This window comes from Brachyhypopomus gauderio, chromosome 9, assembly GCF_052324685.1.
Source record: "Brachyhypopomus gauderio isolate BG-103 chromosome 9, BGAUD_0.2, whole genome shotgun sequence".
NCBI classification, from domain to species: domain Eukaryota; kingdom Metazoa; phylum Chordata; class Actinopteri; order Gymnotiformes; family Hypopomidae; genus Brachyhypopomus; species Brachyhypopomus gauderio.
The window spans coordinates 4,243,637-4,268,132 of record NC_135219.1 but is presented as its reverse complement, the minus strand read 5'-3'; the positions used below and the strand labels follow the sequence as shown (position 1 = coordinate 4,268,132).

At 50.8% G+C, this 24,496-nt stretch overlaps 1 protein-coding gene across 4 annotated transcripts in view; it reads right to left on the bottom strand.

The window, feature by feature from the left end:
• The window catches only part of med23 (mediator complex subunit 23), a 40,804-nt gene that overhangs the window by 4,631 nt on the left and 11,677 nt on the right, over nt 1-24,496 (bottom strand). For 2 of the 4 annotated variants that reach the window (XM_077016556.1, XM_077016557.1), the window contains 17 exons: nt 24,224-24,424; nt 23,963-24,106; nt 23,510-23,599; nt 22,474-22,619; nt 21,379-21,624; nt 19,508-19,650; nt 19,196-19,370; nt 17,970-18,133; nt 17,763-17,887; nt 16,102-16,307; nt 11,240-11,420; nt 8,253-8,423; nt 6,958-7,174; nt 6,332-6,568; nt 5,989-6,154; nt 3,786-3,858; nt 2,350-2,564 (listed from right to left, as the gene is read on the bottom strand). In XM_077016556.1, coding sequence (XP_076872671.1) covers nt 2,350-2,564; nt 3,786-3,858; nt 5,989-6,154; nt 6,332-6,568; nt 6,958-7,174; nt 8,253-8,423; nt 11,240-11,420; nt 16,102-16,307; nt 17,763-17,887; nt 17,970-18,133; nt 19,196-19,370; nt 19,508-19,650; nt 21,379-21,624; nt 22,474-22,619; nt 23,510-23,599; nt 23,963-24,106; nt 24,224-24,424 — 2,900 coding nt within the window. The remainder of the gene's footprint in view (nt 1-2,349; nt 2,565-3,785; nt 3,859-5,988; nt 6,155-6,331; nt 6,569-6,957; nt 7,175-8,252; nt 8,424-11,239; nt 11,421-16,101; nt 16,308-17,762; nt 17,888-17,969; nt 18,134-19,195; nt 19,371-19,507; nt 19,651-21,378; nt 21,625-22,473; nt 22,620-23,509; nt 23,600-23,962; nt 24,107-24,223; nt 24,425-24,496) is intronic. The other 2 variants (XM_077016558.1, XM_077016559.1) reach the window with 1 other exon arrangement.

Below are 24,496 nucleotides of genomic sequence, written 5' to 3'. Positions count from 1 at the left end.
AGGTGCAACTCCTCCACTGGTCTTCAGGCGCAACTCCTCCACTGGTCTTCAGGCGCAACTCCTCCACTGGTCTTCAGGCGCAACTCCTCCACTGGTCTTCAGGCGCAACTCCTCCACTGGTCTTCAGGTGCAACTCCTCCACTGGTCTTCAGGTGCAACTCCTCCACTGGTCTTCAGGTGCAACTCTTCCACTGGTCTTCAGGTGCAACTCCTCCACTGGTCTTCAGGTGCAACTCCTCCACTGGTCTTCAGGTGCAACTCCTCCACTGGTCTTCAGGTGCAACTCCTCCACTGGTCTTCAGGTGCAACTCCTCCACTGGTCTTCAGGTGCAACTCCTCCACTGGTCTTCAGGTGCAACTCCTCCACTGGTCTTCAGGTGCAACTCCTCCACTGGTCTTCAGGTGCAACTCCTCCACTGGTCTTCAGGTGCAACTCCTCCACTGGTCTTCAGGTGCAACTCCTCCACTGGTCTTCAGGTGCAACTCCTCCACTGGTCTTCAGGTGCAACTCTTCCACTGGTCTTCAGGTGCAACTCCTCCACTGGTCTTCAGGTGCAACTCCTCCACTGGTCTTCAGGTGCAACTCCTCCACTGGTCTTCAGGTGCAACTCCTCCACTGGTCTTCAGGTGCAACTCCTCCACTGGTCTTCAGGTGCAACTCCTCCACTGGTCTTCAGGTGCAACTCCTCCACTGGTCTTCAGGTGCAACTCCTCCACTGGTCTTCAGGTGCAACTCCTCCACTGGTCTTCAGGTGCAACTCCTCCACTGGTCTTCAGGTGCAACTCCTCCACTGGTCTTCAGGTGCAACTCCTCCACTGGTCTTCAGGTGCAACTCCTCCACTGGTCTTCAGGTGCAACTCCTCCACTGGTCTTCAGGTGCAACTCCTCCACTGGTCTTCAGGTGCAACTCCTCCACTGGTCTTCAGGTGCAACTCTTCCACTGGTCTTCAGGTGCAACTCCTCCACTGGTCTTCAGGTGCAACTCCTCCACTGGTCTTCAGGTGCAACTCCTCCACTGGTCTTCAGGTGCAACTCCTCCACTGGTCTTCAGGTGCAACTCCTCCACTGGTCTTCAGGTGCAACTCCTCCACTGGTCTTCAGGTGCAACTCCTCCACTGGTCTTCAGGTGCAACTCCTCCACTGGTCTTCAGGTGCAACTCCTCCACTGGTCTTCAGGTGCAACTCCTCCACTGGTCTTCAGGTGCAACTCTTCCACTGGTCTTCAGGTGCAACTCCTCCACTGGTCTTCAGGTGCAACTCCTCCACTGGTCTTCAGGTGCAACTCCTCCACTGGTCTTCAGGTGCAACTCCTCCACTGGTCTTCAGGTGCAACTCCTCCACTGGTCTTCAGGTGCAACTCCTCCACTGGTCTTCAGGTGCAACTCCTCCACTGGTCTTCAGGTGCAACTCCTCCACTGGTCTTCAGGTGCAACTCCTCCACTGGTCTTCAGAAGCAACTCTTCCACTGGTCTTCAGGTGCAACTCCTCCACTGGTCTTCAGGTGCAACTCCTCCACTGGTCTTCAGGTGCAACTCTTCCACTGGTCTTCAGGTGCAACTCCTCCACTGGTCTTCAGAAGCCAGGTCCTCTTCTGCCTTGCCGGAGCCCGTCCCGCGGTCAAAGGAGTAAGAGGATCCCCGGCACCGTAGCGCCCTCAGCCCTCAGCCGCTTCCACATCCACAACCCGATACACGAGCCAACCGGACAGACAGACCACAGAGAGTCTACGCGGGGTTTTGGGGCGGGAGCTTATCAGAACCTCCACAACAGAATGAATGCAGGCGAGACTTAATGGAAGCCTTCTCACTTACTCAAACACCCCTCCAGACACCAGTCGCCCGCCCAGAGCTCCAGGCATCAAGAAGGAAGACTAACAAGGCCAGCTTACTGAAACGGTTACCTCTGTACGCCGAGGGCCAAGGCTTTTAGCCTCTTCAAACAGGCTTCAGTGCCATGCACATCACGCCCGCGGTGCCTCTGTGGGTTTTTATTTTTCTTTTTTTCACAAGCCGGGTCTCTCTGTTAACACATTCATTTATTCACACCAAGGAGCACTTTCCCCCCCCACGGGCACCAGCACTTGCGATACTTCAGGACGGCCCGGGGTAGCCAGCCGAGATACGACGGATCAGCTCCACGGTGCCAGATAGCCGAGTGTGGTTCTACATTCACGGCCAGGGCCACTCTGATCACCGCTCACGACTCTGAACCGACAGCGCGGAGGTTGGACGAGTCACGTCCGTCAGCGGTGCGGTTACACTACCCTGGTATGGTTTAGCTAGCGGGTCTTCGCCAACACTTCTTCACCCGGGTTAAACGCTACTCTGGGAGTCCGCGGCGCTTCTTACTTGGGGATGAGGGACAGCTGCCCGATGCTGGAGTGATGCCAGACGGCGTGGGCCAGCGCCAGCACGTAGCTGCAGTACATCTCCGAGTACGACTGATGGCACGCCGTGAAGTCCAGCAGCTGGAACGGGTAGCCCACCCACTCGGTCTCCGACGTTAGCGCGGGGCTGCTGATCACGCTAACCAGGCGGTCGTGCAACACGATCCAGTAGGGTTCCTGGAGGGAAGGAAGAAAGGGTAGCTCAGCCGAAATACACGCAAACAAGCTGGCGTTGTCCGAAAAACTAGCTAGTATATTCATATATTAATACACTGCTGTGAACGTATGGCAAAGGAGTTCCGTCTTACTACGACATTATAGTAATTAAAATGCTATCTAATAAGTAAAACACAAAAAAAGAAGCTACGCAGCTCTATGGTCGTGTCAGCTTTTGGACGTTTCACTCGACGTTTTAACATGAACCTGTCTAACATGAACCTTCTCCATGTCCTTCTGTCTTCCCCTAATATTTACCACTTTAATGGAATATTCCACTTATCCTTCCTCAGCTGACTGATAAAGTGAGAGTAATAAGGTGATGTATCAGATTCATTTGACCAGCCTCAGGTTTACACACGGATCATGGCCTTGACAGGTCATTAGTAGTCAATCAATAGCATAAGAGTCAGAATATGTCTGATGCGAGCCCAAGATAAGTGAACTTGAAGTCGAACAGACCATGTTAAGTAAAAACTTGTGGATGTAACTGTGGATATGGATGGTCTGGCTGGTGCATTTTGGCACGAACATAACCGAGTGTGACAGTCTGCCAATGCATTAAGAGTTAGTGAGTTGGCAGATATTCCATAACGTTCTAAACACAGCTGCCAAGGGCTGAAGTGCTTCAGAAGATCAGAGCGTGATTAACGTGCGTTCCTGACAGAACCGTACAGAGCGTGATTAACGTGCGTTCCTGACAGAACCGTACAGACCGTGATTAACGTGCGTTCCTGACAGAACCGTACAGACCGTGATTAACGTGCGTTCCTGACAGAACCGTACAGACCGTGATTACCGTGCGTTCCTGACAGAACCGTACAGACCGTGATTAACGTGCGTTCCTGACAGAACCGTACAGACCGTGATTAACGTGCGTTCCTGACAGAACCGTACAGACCGTGATTAACGTGCGTTCCTGACAGAACCGTACAGAGCAACACGGAAGGAATCACAAAGAATAAAGGACTACGGAGGACAGAGACAGAAGACTGGGTACAGGGTTCAGAGAAAAAGAAAGGAGAGAATGAGAGAGGGAGAGAGAAAGAGAGGGAAAAGGAGAAGGAGAGAGGGGGTACGGAACAAGTGGAGGGGGAAAGAGGAAGGGAGGAAAAGAAGGAGAGAAAGAAGGGAAGAGGAGAAAGAGTAAATATGTTGGGAGTGTGAAGAAACTGGACGTACTGGCAGGGCAGTGATGACCAGGCCGATGGCGTTCATAAAGGCGGTCACGTTCTCCCTGGGGACCAGAGGCTGACTGCAGGACACACACACACACACACACACACACACACACACACACACACACACACACACACACACACACACACACACACACACACACACACACACCATCTGCGTTAGTATTCATATACACAGTGATGACTCACAACAGTTTGACACAGAGGTGCCTTATTTCACGTACACCCAGTGGCCACCAGACATCAGTTTTGTAAGAATGCATAGTATAACTACAGCAGGACATACTGCACATATAGTATAACTACAGCAGGACATACTGCACATATAGTATAACTACAGCAGGACATACTGCACACATAGTATAACTACAGCAGGACATACTGCACACATAGTATAACTACAGCAGGACATACTGCACACATAGTATAACTACAGCAGGACATACTGCACATATAGTATTACTAGAGCAGGACATACTGCACATATAGTATAACTACAGCAGGACATACTGCACATATAGTATAACTACAGCAGGACATACTGCACATATAGTATAACTACAGCAGGACATACTGCACATATAGTATAACTACAGCAGGACATACTGCACATATAGTATAACTACAGCAGGACATACTGCACACATAGTATAACTACAGCAGGACATACTGCACACATAGTATAACTACAGCAGGACATACTGCACACATAGTATAACTACAGCAGGACATACTGCACATATAGTATTACTAGAGCAGGACATACTGCACATATAGTATAACTACAGCAGGACATACTGCACATATAGTATAACTACAGCAGGACATACTGCACACATAGTATAACTACAGCAGGACATACTGCACACATAGTATAACTACAGCAGGACATACTGCACATATAGTATAACTACAGCAGGACATACTGCACATATAGTATAACTACAGCAGGACATACTGCACATATAGTATAACTACAGCAGGACATACTGCACATATAGTATAACTACAGCAGGACATACTGCACATATAGTATAACTACAGCAGGACATACTGCACACATAGTATAACTACAGCAGGACATACTGCACACATAGTATAACTACAGCAGGACATACTGCACATATAGTATAACTACAGCAGGACATACTGCACATATAGTATAACTACAGCAGGACATACTGCACATATAGTATAACTACAGCAGGACATACTGCACACATAGTATAACTACAGCAGGACATACTGCACATATAGTATAACTACAGCAGGACATACTGCACATATAGTATAACTACAGCAGGACATACTGCACATATAGTATAACTACAGCAGGACATACTGCACACATAGTATAACTACAGCAGGACATACTGCACACATAGTATAACTACAGCAGGACATACTGCACACATAGTATAACTACAGCAGGACATACTGCACATATAGTATAACTACAGCAGGACATACTGCACATATAGTATAACTACAGCAGGACATACTGCACATATAGTATAACTACAGCAGGACATACTGCACATATAGTATAACTACAGCAGGACATACTGCACATATAGTATAACTACAGCAGGACATACTGCACATATAGTATAACTAGAGGAGGACATACTGCACACATAGTATAACTACAGCAGGACATACTGCACACATAGTATAACTACAGCAGGACATACTGCACATATAGTATAACTACAGCAGGACATACTGTACATATAGTATAACTAGAGGAGGACATACTGTACATATAGTATAACTACAGCAGGACATACTGCACATATAGTATAACTACAGCAGGACATACTGCACATATAGTATAACTACAGCAGGACATACTGCACATATAGTATAACTACAGCAGGACATACTGCACATATAGTATAACTACAGCAGGACATACTGCACATATAGTATAACTAGAGGAGGACATACTGCACATATAGTATTACTAGAGGAGGACATACTGCACATATAGTATAACTAGAGGAGGACATACTGCACATATAGTATAACTACAGCAGGACATACTGCACATATAGTATAACTAGAGGAGGACATACTGCACATATAGTATTACTAGAGGAGGACATACTGCACATATAGTATAACTAGAGGAGGACATGCGTGTAGTAGAACTACATTTAACTAGTCTACAGATGAACTCTGACCTCTTAAGCACGACATTGAGCAGTGCGTTTCCCACGTCCTTGCCGGGCACGGCGAGGGCCATCAGTTCCACACAGGTCACGTGAAGCGCGTGTGCCGCCGGGTTGGGGAACTCGTTAAAGCGCCAGTCGCAGTTTGGGAACGGGCCCGGAGACTTCCCCGCCATCGGTAGGACCCGCTAAGGAAAACGTTGAAGGGTGTGTGCGTGTGTGTTTTGTGGGGATTAAAGTAGACCCCAACAGCCTTTCCGAAACATTAGCACATTTCACTCAACAACTTCAGTTAACGGCTGCTAGCTAGAACCCTCTTTCTGTTCTCTCAACCAGAACCGGAACCGAAGGATATTGTCAACGAGGCGGCCGATGAGTTTGCAGTAGTAGGTGTCGTCAGGCACCCAGATGTTGTCGTCACGCGGGTTCATGCCGAACTTCAGGTAGGTGTCGCTGAGGCACCAGCCGGGCGTGCGGTTGTCCTTCAGCGAGCTCATGATGGCGTGGACCAACTTGCGCTTCAGGTTGGTGCGCTCACGCAGGTGACGCTCGTAGTAGTGCAGCGTGTTGTACAGGTACGTCACCGGCCGGTCTGAGGAAACAACGCTCAAGGTCACCTCGCCCGTCGCCCACGTGCGCCCATCCTGCCGCTGGGGCAGGTGACCGCTTCTCTTCCGAACAGGCGATCGATTTACAATTCTACAATCGTGCCACAAATGGCTAAAACTTCATTCTTTTAAATTCTTTTTAATTTCAAGATCAGTCTATTGTAAACATGGAAATTTTAATTGCATTGACTGGATTTGTCCTATGTGATACTCAAAATGGAGTTGATGTGCTCAAGACGAATCAGCAAGCCGAGGCTGGGAGTGGTTGAGAGGCTCAGACTTGCCACAGAGCCAACCGCAACACCGGTATCACCAGGGACATACCACTGGTTTTCTGATCAACCCAGCCAAACGTCTCCCTCGTCCTCCTCACCGTGGAACTTGTAGAGCCCTCCCAGGTGGTCCAGCAGCGTCTCCAGGGACTTGGAGACGGGCAGGAGCTCGAGGAAGCGGTGGATGACGATGTCGAACACCGGCAGGAAGCGCAGACACACGTTGCCGAAGTAGATGGGCAGATACTGCGGCTGGAGGGGCATGGGGGGGTTGACCTGCTCCGCCAGGCCCTCGAAGTACAGCTTCTCTGGATACTTCTGCAAGACAAGAGGGACAGAGGGTCAAAGGGAGATCGAGGGAGGCGACTAGAGGGAGAGGGAGCAGAGAAAACCATCGTCAGAGCCCACAGCTCATTTCAAACATGACCTCCGACCCCTTTCCCAAGTGCCCATAGACACGAACCAGGCCTGGAAAGCCACTAATAACCGTTGAGAACCTGCTCCTGCAGAGCTTGTGTGATGCCCACCAGGACATTACAGCCCCTATTTCAGCAGTAACGGCGAGTTTCGAACATCCAATGTCCATGCATTGAACAACTTGAAGCAAACTGCTCGACCTCGTAGCTTCTGGGTCAAGGGTCAGGGGTGAAGTCTTTTCAACATTTACCACAGTAACTGAGAGAAGCAAAGGAACGCAGACTTCAGTGTACAGAGTCCAGACCCATCAGTGAGCATTGAGAGAGGAGGGGAGAGAGAACAAAGACTGAACTATTGCTATAGCAGCTGATTGCTGCTGCTTGGAGTGCTGTTGTGTAGGTTACCACACGGACATGCAGTTGTTGTGTTGGGCAAAGCCTACAGCGTTTGGACGTATGGCATTGTATAACTGTTACCATGTTATAATACCGGGTTGTTCTGTTGGGTAGGGGTTACTGTGTTTGGATTCAAGGTTTCCGTGTTGGGTAAGGGTGACCGTGTTTGGATTCAAGGTTTCCGTGTTGGGTAAGGGTGACCGTGTTTGGACGCAGGGTTGTTGTGTTGGATAGGGGTTAGCATGTTTGGATGTGGGGTTGCTGTGTTGGGTAAGGGTTACTGTGTTTGGGTGCAGAGTTGCTGTGTTGGGTAAGGGTTACTGTGTTTGGACACTGGATTCTGTGTTGGGTAAGGGTCACTGTGTTTGGACGCTGGGTTTCTGTGCTGGGTAAGGGTCAATGGACGTTGGGTTGCTGTGTTGGGTAAGGGTCACTGTGTTTGGACGCGGGGTTGCTGTGTTGGGTAAGGGTCACTGTGTTTGGACGCGGGGTTGCTGTGTTGGGTAAGGGTCACTGTGTTTGGACGTGGGGTTGCTGTGTTGGGTAAGGGTCACTGTGTTTGGACGTGGGGTTTCTGCGCTCACCTTGTGGTAGCTCATGTGTTTGTTGTGCCAGTCGCTCTGCAGCCAGTGTTCCGGCGCGTTCTCCTTCACGAAGTCGCTAACGCGGTTGCGGAAGTCGTTGGGCTTCAGCAGGAGCAGCTGGATGATGAAGTAGCACACCTGCGCCTCGTTCCCCTCGTGACTCCGCATCGCCTAGGCAACGGCAAAGAAGGCGGAATTAACGAAGCCCTAAAGTCTGGTGAAATGATGGGACATGACTGAGCGACCTGTGGGGCAGGGGGCGGGAAACCACAGCATCAGAACACTTTTATAATGCCTGAGGGGCATTTACAGCAGTCAGTAGTCATTACAGCGTTCAGGACTCGGTCAGGACCGCAGAACAGAATCCCTGTAGCAAAGTCAAAGTCAAATTTATTTATATAGCGCTTTTCACCACACATGTTGTCACAAAGCAGCTTTACAATCGTATGGGTCCATTCTGTCCCACAGACCACAATCCCTATAGCAGTACTGAGGTCAGTGTGGCTGTACCATTAATCCAGACTGTGTGGTTACATTTCCCACCTTAATGCTTATGGACCCTAATGATATGACCTGATTATCGGTTAACATTCAGCTTGATCTAGCCAGCTAGACTGCTCTAAATGTTCACATTCTCAGTTAATCTGTGATCAGTTCCAGGACCAGTGTGTGTAAACGACATCTCTCACACCAGTATATGTGCTGGGTTTTAATTTAGCTTTAAATGACAACAGCGGAGCTGTTTCTCCACAGGTCCCCAGTGTCTCCTTTACCATTTAAGACGCCTTTTTACCCACAGGGCCTGGTGTGACACAGAAGGACATTTGACCCCAGCTGACATCTGAACTGTGCGCTGATATGGTGGTGTAGGCACAGAGCAACACACACACACACACACACACCCGAAGTAATTGCTCCTTTAAGAATGCATCCTTCATGGCAACAGAGACTCCCTGGGACACTTCTGGTCTCTTCCTGACGTGACATTACTGATCGATTAAAAGCTCATAAATGTGTGTGTGTGTGTGTGTGTGTGTGTGTTGTACAGCAGAAGTGGCATTGATTAACCAGTTGAAATTACTGCTCTATAGGAGCCATATTATTCTTAACAAAAGGACTAAACAGGACTGAAAGGTTAGACATGGACGGTCTTATTATTTAAAGGGTGAGGATTTATATAATGAGTGCACTACCTCCTGACAGGCAAAGCATGAAACACGCGTGTCTGAGGAGGCGGGTTCGAGCGGAGGGGGCGGGGATAAAGAGAGGAGGGGCTCGTGGTGGAGGAGGGTTTGAGTGGAGGGGGCGGGGATAAAGAGAGGAGGGGCTCGTGGTGGAGGAGGGTTCGAGTGGAGGGGGCGGGGATAAAGAGAGGAGGGGCTCGTGGTGGAGGAGGGTTCGAGTGGAGGGGGCGGGGATAAAGAGAGGAGGGGCTCGTGGTGGAGGAGGGTTCGAGCGGAGGGAGCGGGGATAAAGAGAGGAGGGGCTCGTGGTGGAGGAGGGTTCGAGCGGAGGGGGCGGGGATAAAGAGAGGAGGGGCTCGTGGTGGAGGAGGGTTCGAGCGGAGGGGGCGGGGATAAAGAGAGGAGGGGCTCGTGGTGGAGGAGGGTTCGAGCGGAGGGGGCGGGGATAAAGAGAGGAGGGGCTCGTGGTGGAGGAGGGTTCGAGTGGAGGGGCGGGGATAAAGAGAGGAGGGGCTCGTGGTGGAGGAGGGTTCGAGCGGAGGGGGCGGGGATAAAGAGAGGAGGGGCTCGTGGTGGAGGAGGGTTCGAGCGGAGGGGGCGGTTTAGAGAGGAGGGGCTCGTGGTGGAGGAGGGTTCGAGCGGAGGGGGCGGGGATAAAGAGAGGAGGGGCTCGTGGTGGAGGAGGGTTCGAGCGGAGGGGGCGGGGATAAAGAGAGGAGGGGCTCGTGGTGAAGGAGGGTTCGAGCGGAGGGGGCGGGGATAAAGAGAGGAGGGGCTCGTGGTGGAGGAGGGTTCGAGCGGAGGGGGCGGGGATAAAGAGAGGAGGGGCTCGTGGTGAAGGAGGGTTAAAGCTACGTGTCCTGAATGCTCCTCACAGCGTCCTGCGGGTTCAGGCTGGACGTTCGGAACGTGACTACATGCAAACGAGGCTCATGTCTCGCACACAGGAACTCTGACTATGAGGAGCAGGAATATTGATCTCGCTACTCTGGAGCACTGCAGTCACGCCCTCTGAACGAGAAAAGGAGCTTCTGCCTGCACAAAATAAGGGGTTTATCTTGTTTTTGGAATGAAACTACTATACTACTATGTACCAGGTCCAGTTTAGTGCAGCTGGCACAATCACAAAGAAATCCCCCGTCCCAATTTTGTTAGTTATTGCAGAAAGATGGGTTGTTTCGTTTTCTGTGTACTGGTTGTGGTTTAACTGGACCACTGACACTGGATCCTCGAGAATCTGTATAAAGAACTGAAATGAACCAAGAGGAAAAACAGCAGTGGAGAAACACCTCATGAACACATCCATCGGCCAATCAGGATGCCCATCACTGCCTCCCAACCCCGCCTCCCAACCCTGCCTCCCCACCCAGCTCTACCCTGCTCCTGTCAGCTTACTAAAAAAAAGCTTCTGATTTATTTATTTATTTTAGTTTTAATTAACTTTTTTTCAGGCCTTGTTCGATTACACGGCTGAATGGATTAGACTTCACATCCCCATAATGCATTTGTGTGTTCCACAGAGACCAACAGATTATCAACTTGTTAACACATTTTCCGAAGAGCGTAACTGCGCGGTGACGTGAACAGCACGTGTAACGCAGGTCGTTTGACGCAGTGGCCGAGCGACAACAGAACGCGTAACGCAGACGGGCGTTCCTGTTCGCCGAGAGCTACGACGTGCTTACGAAATCACCCGGTTAAGAGAAGGACGAGGAACGAACAGGTGCAGAACCCACGGGCTGAGTGTGCATGAGCGTACACGAGTGTAAGTGAAGTAAGGACGTGTCCGGCCGGGTCACTCACCAGGCACAGGATGAGGCGGTCCAGCGTGACGATGTTGTACTTCCACACCATGTCGTTGAGGATCTCGATGCATTTGTTCAGCTGCTGCCCGCCCGCAGACGTGGAGAACTCGTACACCAGGAAGTCGGCGAAGGTCCGCACGTGAGCCACCAGCGCACGCGCCCCGATTCGCTCCAGGACCCTGCGGCAGGGACGTGAGAGGGTCGGCGTGAGAGGGCGGTGGACGTGGAGGTCTCCGCGGTCCACGGAGGGCCGGGGACGCCCGACAGGACCGGCGTGCCGGACCGCTTTTGGGAAAGCCAGAATCATTTGCTGCTGCTGAGAACCAGCGTGTTGACCAGGGGAGACGGAGACTCTGCACAGCCCATCAGAAGTGCGTGCAGGTCAGCTGCATGAATAACATCAGGATGAATGTTCCTGGATACAGCTGATGGAGCCTGTTCTAACCCAGCCTGAACCGTGTCTCGGTCTTTGACTTATTTAGTCAATAGTACACTGACTGGATCAAAGATGGCGGCGCAAAGCACATTCGCCGGCGAACGACACACACACACACACACACACACACACACACACACACACACACACACACACACACACACACACACACACACACACACACACAAAGGCAAATCGTCCCTACAGGTTTGGTAGGTGAGTGTGAGGGAGCAGGACCAGAGGGCTCCGGTCTACCACACCCCTCTGTGTGTGTCTACCACACCACGCCCCAACACATGGGTCTACCACACCACGCCCCAACACATGGGTCTACCACACCACGCCCCAACACATGGGTCTACCACACCCCTCTGTGTGTGTCTACCACACCATGCCCCAACACATGGGTCTACCACACCCCTCTGTGTGCATCTACCACACCACGCCCCAACACATGGGTCTACCACACCCCTCTGTGTGTGTCTACCACACCACGCCCCAACACATGGGTCTACCACACCCCTCTGTGTGTGTCTACCACACCACGCCCCAACACATGGGTCTACCACACCCCTCTGTGTGTGTCTACCACACCATGCCCCAACACATGGGTCTACCACACCCCTCTGTGTGCATCTACCACACCACGCCCCAACACATGGGTCTACCACACCCCTCTGTGTGTGTCTACCACACCACGCCCCAACACATGGGTCTACCACACCCCTCTGTGTGTGTCTACCACACCACGCCCCAACACATGGGTCTACCACACCCCTCTGTGTGTGTCTACCACACCACGCCCCAACACATGGGTCTACCACACCCCTCTGTGTGCGTCTACCACACCACGCCCCAACACATGGGTCTACCACACCCCTCTGTGTGCGTCTACCACACCACGCCCCAACACATGGGTCTACCACACCACGCCCCAACACATGTGTCTACCACACCCCTCTGTGTGCGTCTACCACACCACGCCCCAACACATGGGTCTACCACACCCCTCTGTGTGCGTCTACCACACCACGCCCCAACACATGGGTCTACCACACCCCTCTGTGTGTGTCTACCACACCACGCCCCAACACATGGGTCTACCACACCCCTCTGTGTGCGTCTACCACACCACGCCCCAACACATGGGTCTACCACACCCCTCTGTGTGCGTCTACCACACCACGCCCCAACACATGGGTCTACCACACCCCTCTGTGTGTGTCTACCACACCACGCCCCAACACATGTGTCTACCACAGGGGTTCTCAACTGGTCTCAGCCCGGGACCCACTTTTTCTCATTGTCATTAAGTCGCGACCCAGTTTTATACAGTACAAATGTTATAACAAATTAAAAGGGTAAACAATTGGTGGTTACCATGGCAACAAGATGGTTCTCATGCTGGGCTACATACTAAAAATTACTCAAGGAGCCAGTAGGTCCTAAAAGGAAAAAATCAGGCGCCAATAACTTTTTCTAGGTGCCATAATATAAACTAATAAGCACTCACATCAGGTCAGCTGTTATTTAGGATCTCTGTCGTCCAACATCACTGATGGTTTCTCTTCCTTGTAACTGTGGTTAAGTTGGTTTCATGTTCGCGTATTCGGAATTAGACATGTTTTAAATGTACTACTATTACCATCTACAAATGACCTTAACATGGTCAAAAGTGGTGGTCGTAAAGGCCCCGGAGCACTGCGCACTCTTTTTTTCTGCAAAGATTTAAATAATTTTTAAACGATTCTTCATAAGATAAAAACAAGTTGTATAAATATTAAGTGCACATTGTGTCAAATGTTTAAATAGCTTTTAAAATGTCCATCATAAGAGCATAAAACAAGTTATAGTTAAGTGCATCCTAATCAACAACCTTGTTTTGTGGAATTATGATGGCCCATTTAAAAGCTATTGAAATATTTGACAAAAACTGACCACCACACATTGGTGCAAGGTATAAATACCCATCTTTTAGTTGTAGGTTGTTATTAAAGATTAACTTTATGTAATCCAACTTCTTTGGTGGTCTTAGATGGACCGTTTAAAAGCTATTGAAATTATTGCAAAAGAGTCCGCAGTGCTCTGGGGCCTTTACGACCTCCACTTGCTTCCGTGTTAAGGTCATTTGTAGACGGTGCCTTAGACGTTGCAGCGGTGACAGGAGTATATTTAAAATAACATGTTTTAAAATACATATATTCCTGATGTAAACAAAGTTGTAGATGTTTGTCTTGGGTGCCAGAAATAAGAATTTGCATATTTTGGTACTTTTAACTTAAAGGTATTGAAGAAAGAATTCCGAATGCGAACGTGAAATGAACTTAAAACTATGTACAGTTATAAAGGAGTGTGTCCTCTTATGGTCCGACAGAAATGTAGACTGTGTGAAAAAATCCAATATTTTTGTCTTCGCTATTTTCAACAAGCTAACGCTTAGTGCTAAAGTTTCAGCTCGGCTCCGCTGCTTTGCTAGTCATGCTAGTGATTCCCGCTTTTGTTAATGGGCAGAGCGAACATGAGAGTGGGAACTACAGCATATCGGTTAACTTTTAATACAACCTCAAAAGAAAATTGTGGATATTTTTCCAATGACAAAAAATCTTCACCCATAAAATATAATGCTCTTGTATCACCTGTCGCCACTGGCGAGTGAAATAATTTTATTACTCATTTATGGTCGCGATTGCGACCATTTTAGTCGCAGTCTGGAGCTGTGGCATGTGCCTCTGTCTTTTTTCAAGATAAAATACGAGTACAAAATCTGAAGAGTAGACTTTTTTTTTTTTTTTTTTTAACAAGCTGTCCGCGACCCACCAAGAACGTGTCCGCGACCCACTTTTGGGTCGCGACCCACCAGTTGAGAATCACTGGTCTACCACACCCCTCTGTGTGTGTCTACCACACCACGCCCCAACACATGGGTCTACCACACCACGCCCCAACACATGGGTCTACCACACCCCTCTGTGTGTGTCTACCACACCACGCCCCAACACATGTGTCTACCACACCACGTCCCAACACATGGGTCTACCACACCCCTCTGTGTGTGTCTACCACACCACGCCCCAACACATGTGTCTACCACACCACGTCCCAACACATGGGTCTACCACACCCCTGTGTGTGTCTACCACACCACGCCCCAACACATGTGTCTACCACACCACGCCCCAACACGTGTCTACCACACCCCTCTGTGTGCGTCTACCACACCACGCCCCAACACATGGGTCTACCACACCCCTCTGTGTGTGTCTACCACACCACGCCCCAACACATGGGTCTACCACACCCCTCTGTGTGTGTCTACCACACCACGCCCCAACACATGTGTCTACCACACCACGTCCCAACACATGGGTCTACCACACCCCTCTGTGTGTGTCTACCACACCACGCCCCAACACATGTGTCTACCACACCACGCCCCAACACGTGTCTACCACACCCCTCTGTGTGCGTCTACCACACCACGCCCCAACACATGTGTCTACCACACCTTCACACACCACCACCCCCACCTCCCACATACACACGGTCTACCATGAACCACCCGGTCTTTTAATGTGCATTATAACACCACCATGCCTGAATCCATTAGTTTAATAATTAGACTGATGGATCTGACACGCTGCTCTTGAAGGGAGAGTCTGTGTGGCAAGCAGACAGACAGACAGACAGACAGGACAGACAGACAGACAGACAGACAGGACAGACAGACAGGGAAATGGATAAACAGGGAGACAGGGAGTCAGACAGGGAGTCAGTTAAGCATAAAATAAGTCTGCGTCACTGTGGACTGCTGCATGGCAGGGCTGGATAAAGATCAGGAGCTCTTAACACAGTCTGCCAGACAGCATTGCTTCTCTCTCACACACACACACACACACACACACACACACACACACACACACACACACACACACACACTCCCAGGACCATCTTTCAGAGGCCACGGAAATAAATAATGATGCACGTCTAATTTAAACTCAGTCCCAGCCTGTCAGAGGAGCAGGAAAAGTCCTGAGTATAGGGAACAGAAAGTGTTGGATAGCCACAGAGACAGAGAGAGGGAGACAGAGGGAGAGAAACAGGGAGACCAAGAGAGAGGGAGAGACAGACAGACAGAGCAGCTCAAAGGACAGAGTCACACCGAGGAGCCAGCTGTGTGTGTGTCAGTGTGGAGGTCTGGGCCCAACACTAGCAGGGTGTCATCACCCAGGGCTCGTGATCCGCGTCCCAGCACAAGGGGCTCACAGCACCCGCTCAGACGGGCACAACAGGCCTCTGTAGAGCCACCACCAGCTGCAGCCGCGGGCCAGTCACACGTCCGAACACACGCACACGCACACACACACCCCACCATCTTTAAGGTCTCACGAGGACACAGAGTGTGTGTGCGTGGACAGAGCAGACACCTGTAGCCGATCTGGTTGATGTGGTCGGTCTCCAGAAGCATCTTCCACAGCAGGCAGAGGAACAGGGGCGGGGAGCCCTGCATGGAGAAGTGTGTGATGATGTCGTTCTCGTTGGTCATGGACTTCCACTTCCTGTACTCCTCCTCCACGTTCTTCTTCAGGTTGAAGCGGCTCTCCTGAGGGACGTTGTTCTGCTTGAAGAAGGCCTGAGGGGGGGGGGGGGGTGTTGGAGGAAGAAGAAGAGAGACGATACATGAAACCCTACAGCACACGCAAGGACCTGAGCACAAAGCCTTGGGAGGGACCTCCCACGGTCACTGTGGAGTAGAAACGTCTGCTGTTTCAGAAGGGGTCAGTCCTCATTAGCTGCCTCCACCAGGAAGGGTGTGGGCACCAGTCGGGGGCGGGGTCTCCATTGGCGGTGGGGCCGGGGGGGGTGGATGGTGTGTTTGGGCTCTATGGCGTGGAGCACGACAGTCACACACCAATCTGCTCCTTCCCCTTCAAAATCCCAAAGGCTCCTAAATTCATTTTCTAGAAATAATTGGCACGCAAACGAATTCGACCGCACGGAACAGAGGCGCAGGCACTGGTGTGTGTTTGTGGACGAGCTCGTGGGATTCCACTAGAGCGCAGCGGTCAAACGTCGGGAACGGAAGGCCGCGGTTCCCTCCGGAGAGACGAGTGTGCGGTCGGTCGCTAGGCAGGCGTTCGCGTCGACGATCTGCCGGGACGAGGCCAGGCGACGGATCCTTTAACGGCGCGATGCGGCAGACATACGGCCGCACTACAACGCCACTCTTTGTTCACCGGATAACTGCAGGATAAACCCGACCGAAGCGTCCTCGCCGCAGAACCCGGTAGACCACGGATGAAGGCACAGCAACTGCAGCCGAATGGTAATGAATGATTCAAAACCATCCTCACATTGTGCCTCTGCCAAGAAATGAAGACACTATGGTGCACGAGCAAAAATACTGCTAGACACTTCTAGAACTCTCTGGGAGATGCATTTCTAGGACTGCAGAACATCTGAAGCGATTCTGATTCTGCTCGGTATAATAATGATCAACAGAACCAAAACCTTTTGCAACCACTTCTCACTGGGAATCACAGCAAAACAGATACATTGCACAACTACAGTAACACTGCAACATGTATTACACAACTCGATCGACTGGAGCGGCCATCGTGTGCCTTGGTCTTCGTGGCCTAGCCTGGTTTTCTAGCCTGGGCCACGTGAGCCTACCTATACATGCGTGCACGTGGGCCGCATGAGCCTGCCTGTACATGCGTGCACGTGGGCCGCGTGAGCCTGCCTGTACGTGCGTGCACGTGGGCCGCGTGAGCCTGCCTGTACGTGCGTGCACGTGGGCCGCGTGAGCCTGCCTGTACGTGTGCACGTGGGCCGCGTGAGCCTGCCTGTACGTATGCATGTGGGCCGCGTGAGCCTGCCTGTACATGCGTGCACGTGGGCCGCGTGAGCCTGCCTGTACGTGCGTGCACGTGGGCTGCGTGAGCCTGCCTGTACGTGTGCACGTGGGCCGCGTGAGCCTGCCTGTACGTGTGCATGTGGGCCGCGTGAGCCTGCCTGTACGTGCGTGCACGTGGGCCGCGTGAGCCTGCCTGTACATGCGTGCACGTGGGCCGCGTGAGCCTACCTGGAGTGGAGCAGGGAAGCAGCTGAGCGTGTGTGAGGCCCAGTTATGAGGCGTGAAGCTCATGATGGTCTGCAGGATGTCCTTACACCATGTGCCCTGGATGGAGTCCGACCCCGTGAAGAAATCTGGAGCAGGAGGAAACAGCATCAGGGTTGAGCTGCGTGTGCCAGTGTGTGTGTGTGTGTGTGTGTGTGCGCACTACAGTACCGGTGATGTGTGTGGCACGGGCGAGGGTGAGGATGAGGGCCCGGTTCAGCTCCTCAGACTCCGCAGACAACACTGTTTTCGGGTCACTGAGGAAACGTGTAAACTGGGGCTGGACCTCAGAACTACCCAGAGCTGTGATTAACCTCAGAGCTGTGCTCTCCACGCTGGAGAGAGGGAGGGAGAGAGAGAGGGAGGGGGGAGAGAGAGAGAGAGAGGGAGGGGGGAGAGAGAGAGAGAGAGGGAGGGGGGAGAGAGAGAGAGAGAGAGAGAGAGGGGGGGGGGATGAGGGAGAGAAAACCTTTCACAGACTAATTCCTTTCACATCATAAATATTTGCCTGCATATTCATGCACATATGCACTTTTAATTTTTACAGTTACTGCTATGATTTACACTCCCTGACCGAGTTACACCCTTTTCAAATGTCAAATGTTGCTGGGGTATTAATCCCAGTGTGTCATTAATGTGACCCCACAAAGGCATTACACAACGTCATTGTTCAGTAGTGTTCAGTAATGCCCTCACAGCGATGTTTGAAAGCCTCGGCACATGTGACTTCCATGTGCTCAGACACATTCACCAGGATCATGGCGCCCTTCGTCCTGGTTCATCTCCCCCACGCGTCTCTCTCTATCTCTCTCTCTCGCACACCCCCAAGCTCACACACATGCATGCATGTTTACCAACACAGCCTGCTCTCTCTCTCTCACACACACACACGTTCCTATATGTTCTCCTGCATCATCTCTTCCATCCATCTCTCTCACACACACACACACACACACACACACGTTCCTATATGTTCTCCTGCATCATCTCTTCCATCCATCTCTCACACACACACGTTCCTATATGTTCTCCTGCATCATCTCTCTCTCACACACACACACACACACACACACACGTTCCTATATGTTCTCCTGCATCATCTCTCACACACCCTTCAATTCTTCACTTCCATCGTCTTATTGCTTCATCTGATCAACCTTCCACCCAAACTCCCATCATTCCTCACTGTGTCATCCACTCTGTGTGTGTGTGTGTGTGTGTGTGTGTGTGTGTCCTGACCACAGGTGCAGCTGGTTCTGGTTGGTCTGTGGTACTGCGGCGAACGAGTGCAGGTGTGTGTGTGTGTGTCCTGACCACAGGTGCAGCTGGTTCTGGTTGGTCTGTGGTACTGTGGCGAGCGAGTGCAGGTGTGTGTGTGTGTGTGTGTGTGTCCTGACCACAGGTGCAGCTGGTTCTGGTTGGTCTGTGGTACTGCGGCGAGCGAGTGCAGGTGTGAGAGCAGCTGAACACGGTAGTGGGGCTGGATGTGGTGCATACGGTAGCTGAACATCTCCAGCAGCGTGTGCAGGATCCCCCAGGCGTGGGACTTGAAGACGTTGGGCAAGAGCTGACCTGCACACACACACACACACACACACACACACACACACACACACACCTTATTTTGCTACCTGGCTTACAGAACAACACCATCTTGCTGACCGGACCGGCTCCTCACGGCGGGGGGTGGGGCCACGCGCGCCACTTACTGATGAAACCTTTGATGCCGAGAGACTCGATCTCCATGTAGACCAGCAGGCGGCTGTAGGTCTCCACCAGGGCAGGGGCCAGGGCGATGCTGGACTTGGCGTGGGCCAGTTTAATGACCCGCGTGGCGATGCTGTGGATCAGACTGGCAGGCAGGGAGAGGCGGGTCAGCACGTTCGGCCCGTGGTCTGGCCCGCAATAAGAACACTTAAGAAACGAAAACGTACGCAATAAAAACAGACTGTAACTGTAAACCCGACTGCAGCAGGTCTCACGGAAACGCTGACTTAACTAGGTCTGTTCCACCTTCCTGAAACGCCACCATTAACATTTACGGCCGACTGGGACACAGAGCGGGTGCTGCTCACACAGTCTGTTAAATACCAAGCGCCTTTTCACAAATGTCAACTTTGCATTTATTGTCTCTCTGGACAGCCACAGCAGAGGATTAAATCACTCTCAACCTGTAGTCAAATAAATAAAGAATATAAACAAGGTAAATAAATTGCCAACCTAACATAAAAATGCCCTTGGAAGAGGAAGATTCATTTTCACATTTAATTCAATTTTCTTTTAGCACTAGGACAGAGAGGCACATACGACTCGGCTGTTCTGATATGACAAATTATTCTCACACATAGATTGACACACACACTCTCGCATGGAGAGAGAGAGAGAGAGAGAGAGAGAGACTAGTTTGAACACACAGCAGCATGGCATGTTACATAATTTTTTCAGTGTACTTATGGTGCCTCTATTTTACGCGATTAAACACTGGACTTGTCATGACTAAACACTCAATTTTCCTAATACTTTTTAGCCTAATACTAAAAAGTTATCTTATCTACATTTTTTACATAAATCATGTTATGAAATTAAAGAGATAAACTTATTTACTAAATGATTGACAGATTCAGTAAATTTGTGATCATGTGACTTAGCCAAGGTCACTGAATAACGAGAGCGCTGTGATACCGAGACACAGACGTGAATACAGCAGGGATTTGCATAATATGAATATGCAAATGAGAAACAAGAACGACTGCTTTCATCTATGCTCTTAAGCACAGCCACCTTAATCCAGCACAGCAAGACCACAGCATTGTTTCAGAAGAACATCAGGAGATTTCAACACCGTGACTGAACTCGCAGAACTCACAACCGCCCCATAACCCGCGGCAGGCTGGAGAACACCCTTCCTGCAGCGATGTGAAGCACCGAGATCTATTTCTGTAAACACACGGCCAGACCCAGTTTGAGATTCTTTTGAAGCTCTGCGGTTTAAACACGCAGGGATATGTTAACCACAGACCCGGGAGGAGTGTAACGGGGGTGAGAACAAGGTGGACCAGCTGGGCCCTGGAGAAGAGGAACCTCCAGGAACCCAAAGATGACCAACACTTTCAGCAAACCCCGCCCCTCTGGAGGTGAGAGCATAAACAGCACCTGAGGTACGATGTTTACGTGACGCTAAACATCGTACTCCGCACTTACACCGGCAGCAGCATACCGTAAGAGGCACGCTCTAAAAACACACTGCTGAACCCATGATGTGATATGATTAAAGACTTGCCCGCAACATTGAGACTGAAATAATTTTTCATTTGTGGGATCAAACAAATGCAATGACTCACCAGAAACACCCACAAAACACTCGCTCGGAAATGTCTGCAATTTAACAGAGGACCCATTTCCATATTCCAACCTACAGAAATATCAATATTGCAAATGCCAGTACCGCGATGGCATTGTACCAGTGATGTACTGTACCACTTTGTGCCCTTTCCCTAATCATTTGGGCTACGTTTCCTGCAGGCGTTTGTTCCTGGTGCCCAACTCGTCCCGTGCAGGCCCACCAGGCCTCCGTGCTCACCTCATCTTGGCGTGGACGGTGAGGGAGTCCAGCAGGTTCATGGGGAGAGGCGTGGTGGAGCCCGACGCCATGCAGTTGGTGCCGGGCAGGGAGATGCGTGCGGTGCCGTTGCCGTAGATGGTCTCCACCAGCACACCCATGGGTAAGGTGAAGCACTCAGAGTTGGTGGAGTAGGCATTACACAGCAGCGCGATCTTGTAGTCCGTCATCGGCAGGCTCTTACTACGCAGGCTCTGTTGCAGGAACCTGACACGCAACATTAATCACCACCTTTAAACACGCTTCGTAAACCAACATCTTAGCAGCTTTTTTTGCAACGACAGAATGTGTCCACCAGGGGTGATGGTAATCATCACCAGACAGTACTCATTCATATTTACACGTCATAAAATAATGTCTGTTCAGACTTTTGCTTGGCTTTGGTATAATGCCTTACTGGCCCAGAGATGCAGCACCACCTGCTGGTCAAACCACTGCTGCACAGCCTTAATTGGAGGTAATACACAAGTACACAAATATACTGCAGGAGCTGAAATGGAGTTAAAAACTGGGCTGTGATCCCCCAGAGTTTTTGACATCTAGAGAAAAACACTTTCCTTTTCATTAATATACTCCTGCATGACTGAAGTCTGCCGTTTGGTTCTGGAGTGGTGTGTGTGTTTGTTCTAGTTGCGTCTAACTCAGGGGCACCTGAAGTGTGTCATGGAGATCTGTTATTTGGAGGGAGGGGAGTGTGTGATCTGTACAAGGTCATCATGCAGGTTTAGAGAGTGTGAAATATCTGTACTCTTGAGGCACGTGTGTATGTGTTAGGCGCACACACACACACCCACACACTTGTGTGTTTCAGCAAGTGCAATTTCAGCGAGTGCAGAACAGGGACCTGCTGTTTAGAGATGTGTGTGTGTGTGTGTGTGTGTGTGTGTGTGTGTGTGTGTGTGTGTGTGTGTGTGTGTGTGTGTGTGCTGTGCTAGGCTCTTACTCGTGGTGCAGTTTCAGTGAGTGTGGAATGGGGATCTGTAGTTTGGAGAGGTGTGTGTGTGTGTGTGTGTGTGTGTGTGTGTGTGTGTGTGTGTGTGTGTGCTAGGCTCTTACTCATGGTGCAGTTTCAGTGAGTGTGGAATGGGGATCTGTAGTTTGGAGTTGTCGTTCTGAGCTTTGCGATTCAGATGGATCCAGATGCAGGTCATGGCAAAAGCGTGTGTTGACTGGGGCTTGTTGATATCTGGAACAGGAATACACTGGGGAGAGAGAGAGAGAGAGAAAGAGAGAGAGAAAGAGAGAGAGAGAGAAAGAGAGGGAGAGAGGGGAGAGAGAAGGAGAGAGAGAAAGAAAGAGAGGGAGAGAGAGGGGGGGAGAGAGAGGTGGGGGAGAGGGTGAGAGAGGGAGAGAGAGAGAGAGAGAGAGAGAGAGAGAGAGAGAAAGAAAGAGAGGGAGAGAGAGGGGAGAGAGAAGGAGAGAGAGAAAGAAAGAGAGAGGGAGAGAGAGAGAGGTGGGAGAGTGAGGAGGAGGGGGGTTAATATATGTCCACAATCATGCAGATGTGATCTCCTCCAAAGCCTTTTAAACACCACATTAACAACCACTAAAGATTTTGTAGGAAGGAAGAATGCTACGTGTGTTCTACCTGTGAATCTGATGAATACACTGTAGATCACACGTGTGCAGTCCGACTGCAGTGTTTAAGAACAAACAAGTCAATCGTACCTCAATAACAAGGCTGGGAGGCGGGGCCAACATGCCGCAGGTAAAGTCAGTGCCTACACTATCACTACTCACATCCCACTCAAAATGCCCATTAGGTACAAATTACTCACTTTCCACTGTCAGGAATAAAAGAAACATATAAAACTCACACAACATCCTCCCAGTGAAAGCAGACCGAGCAGCCACGACATTAAGACCAGTGACAGGTGAACAGCACCGATGACCCCAAGAGGTGAGGTGTGTCAGGCAGCAAGGAAACAGTTCTTGAACTCGCCGTGTTGGAAACAGGAGTAGTGGTGAAGCGTGAGGACCTGAGAGACCGTGCCCAGGGGCCAATCCACGATTGGTAAGATGACTGTGATCAACCATCTCCAGAATGGCAGGTGTTGTGGGGTGTTTCTGGAATGCAGTGGTTACTACCTACCAAAGGTGGTGTAAAAAGGACCACTGGTGAACTGATGTCAGGGTCATGGGTCAAGGTTGCTGAGTGATGGCCAACTTGGCTAGTCCAACCCTATAGAAGATGCACTGTAGCTCAATCTGCTGAAGAAGTTAGTGCTGGCTACAATAGAAAGGTATCACCCAGCACATTACAGTTTGCTGTGTAAGGCGCTCTGTAGCTGTAGACCGGTCAGAAAGTCCACCTCCAAAAGATCATACAATGGGAGTGCAAAGTTTAGAACTGGACCACGGAGCAATGGATCGTGAAGCAATGGAGCAGAAGACGGCCTGGTCTGATTAGCTACATTTTCATCATATGAAATGTTGCCTGGGGAACAGACAGAACCAGGATGCACCATGGGAAGTGTGGGGCACGGTAAGGGGGGCGGAGGGGGTTGGGGGTGTTTAGGGTAGGGATGGTGGTACATTACAGTACCTCTTTCTCTGGGTAGAGCAGGTCAAACAGCTTCATGACGGGAAGAAAGTCGGCAAGCGCGTTCTTCTGGATGCTTCCGGAAATGAACTGCAGCAGGACCCACATCAGGTGATCCCGCCCTTTAATCAGACCCCGCCCAGCCAGCTGGGGGTGGGGCGGAGAGGAGGAAATCATGGTGATTAGCTACAAAGTGCTCTGTACCTGTAATCAATATCAGTACAAGCACGGGTGCCGTGTTGCACAATGGCCCCTGTGAAGTACCTTCTGGTGCAGGGACAGCACCATGTGTGGGAAACTGGCGAACTGGAAGAGGACGAAGAAGATGAGCTGGCTGGAGAGATGCTGCCACAGCAGCTGGCTGGTCCCACCATCGTCAAACTGCTCCTCCGTCTCCGAGCGCTCCATGGCGTACACCACCAGGTCCACCAGCTGTTCCTCCAGCACGGGACATCGCTGCTTGTGCTACAACCCCCCCAACACAGGGAGCAGGGCCAGAGACAGCCCACGCACACACCCACAAAGAAGGAGGGAGAG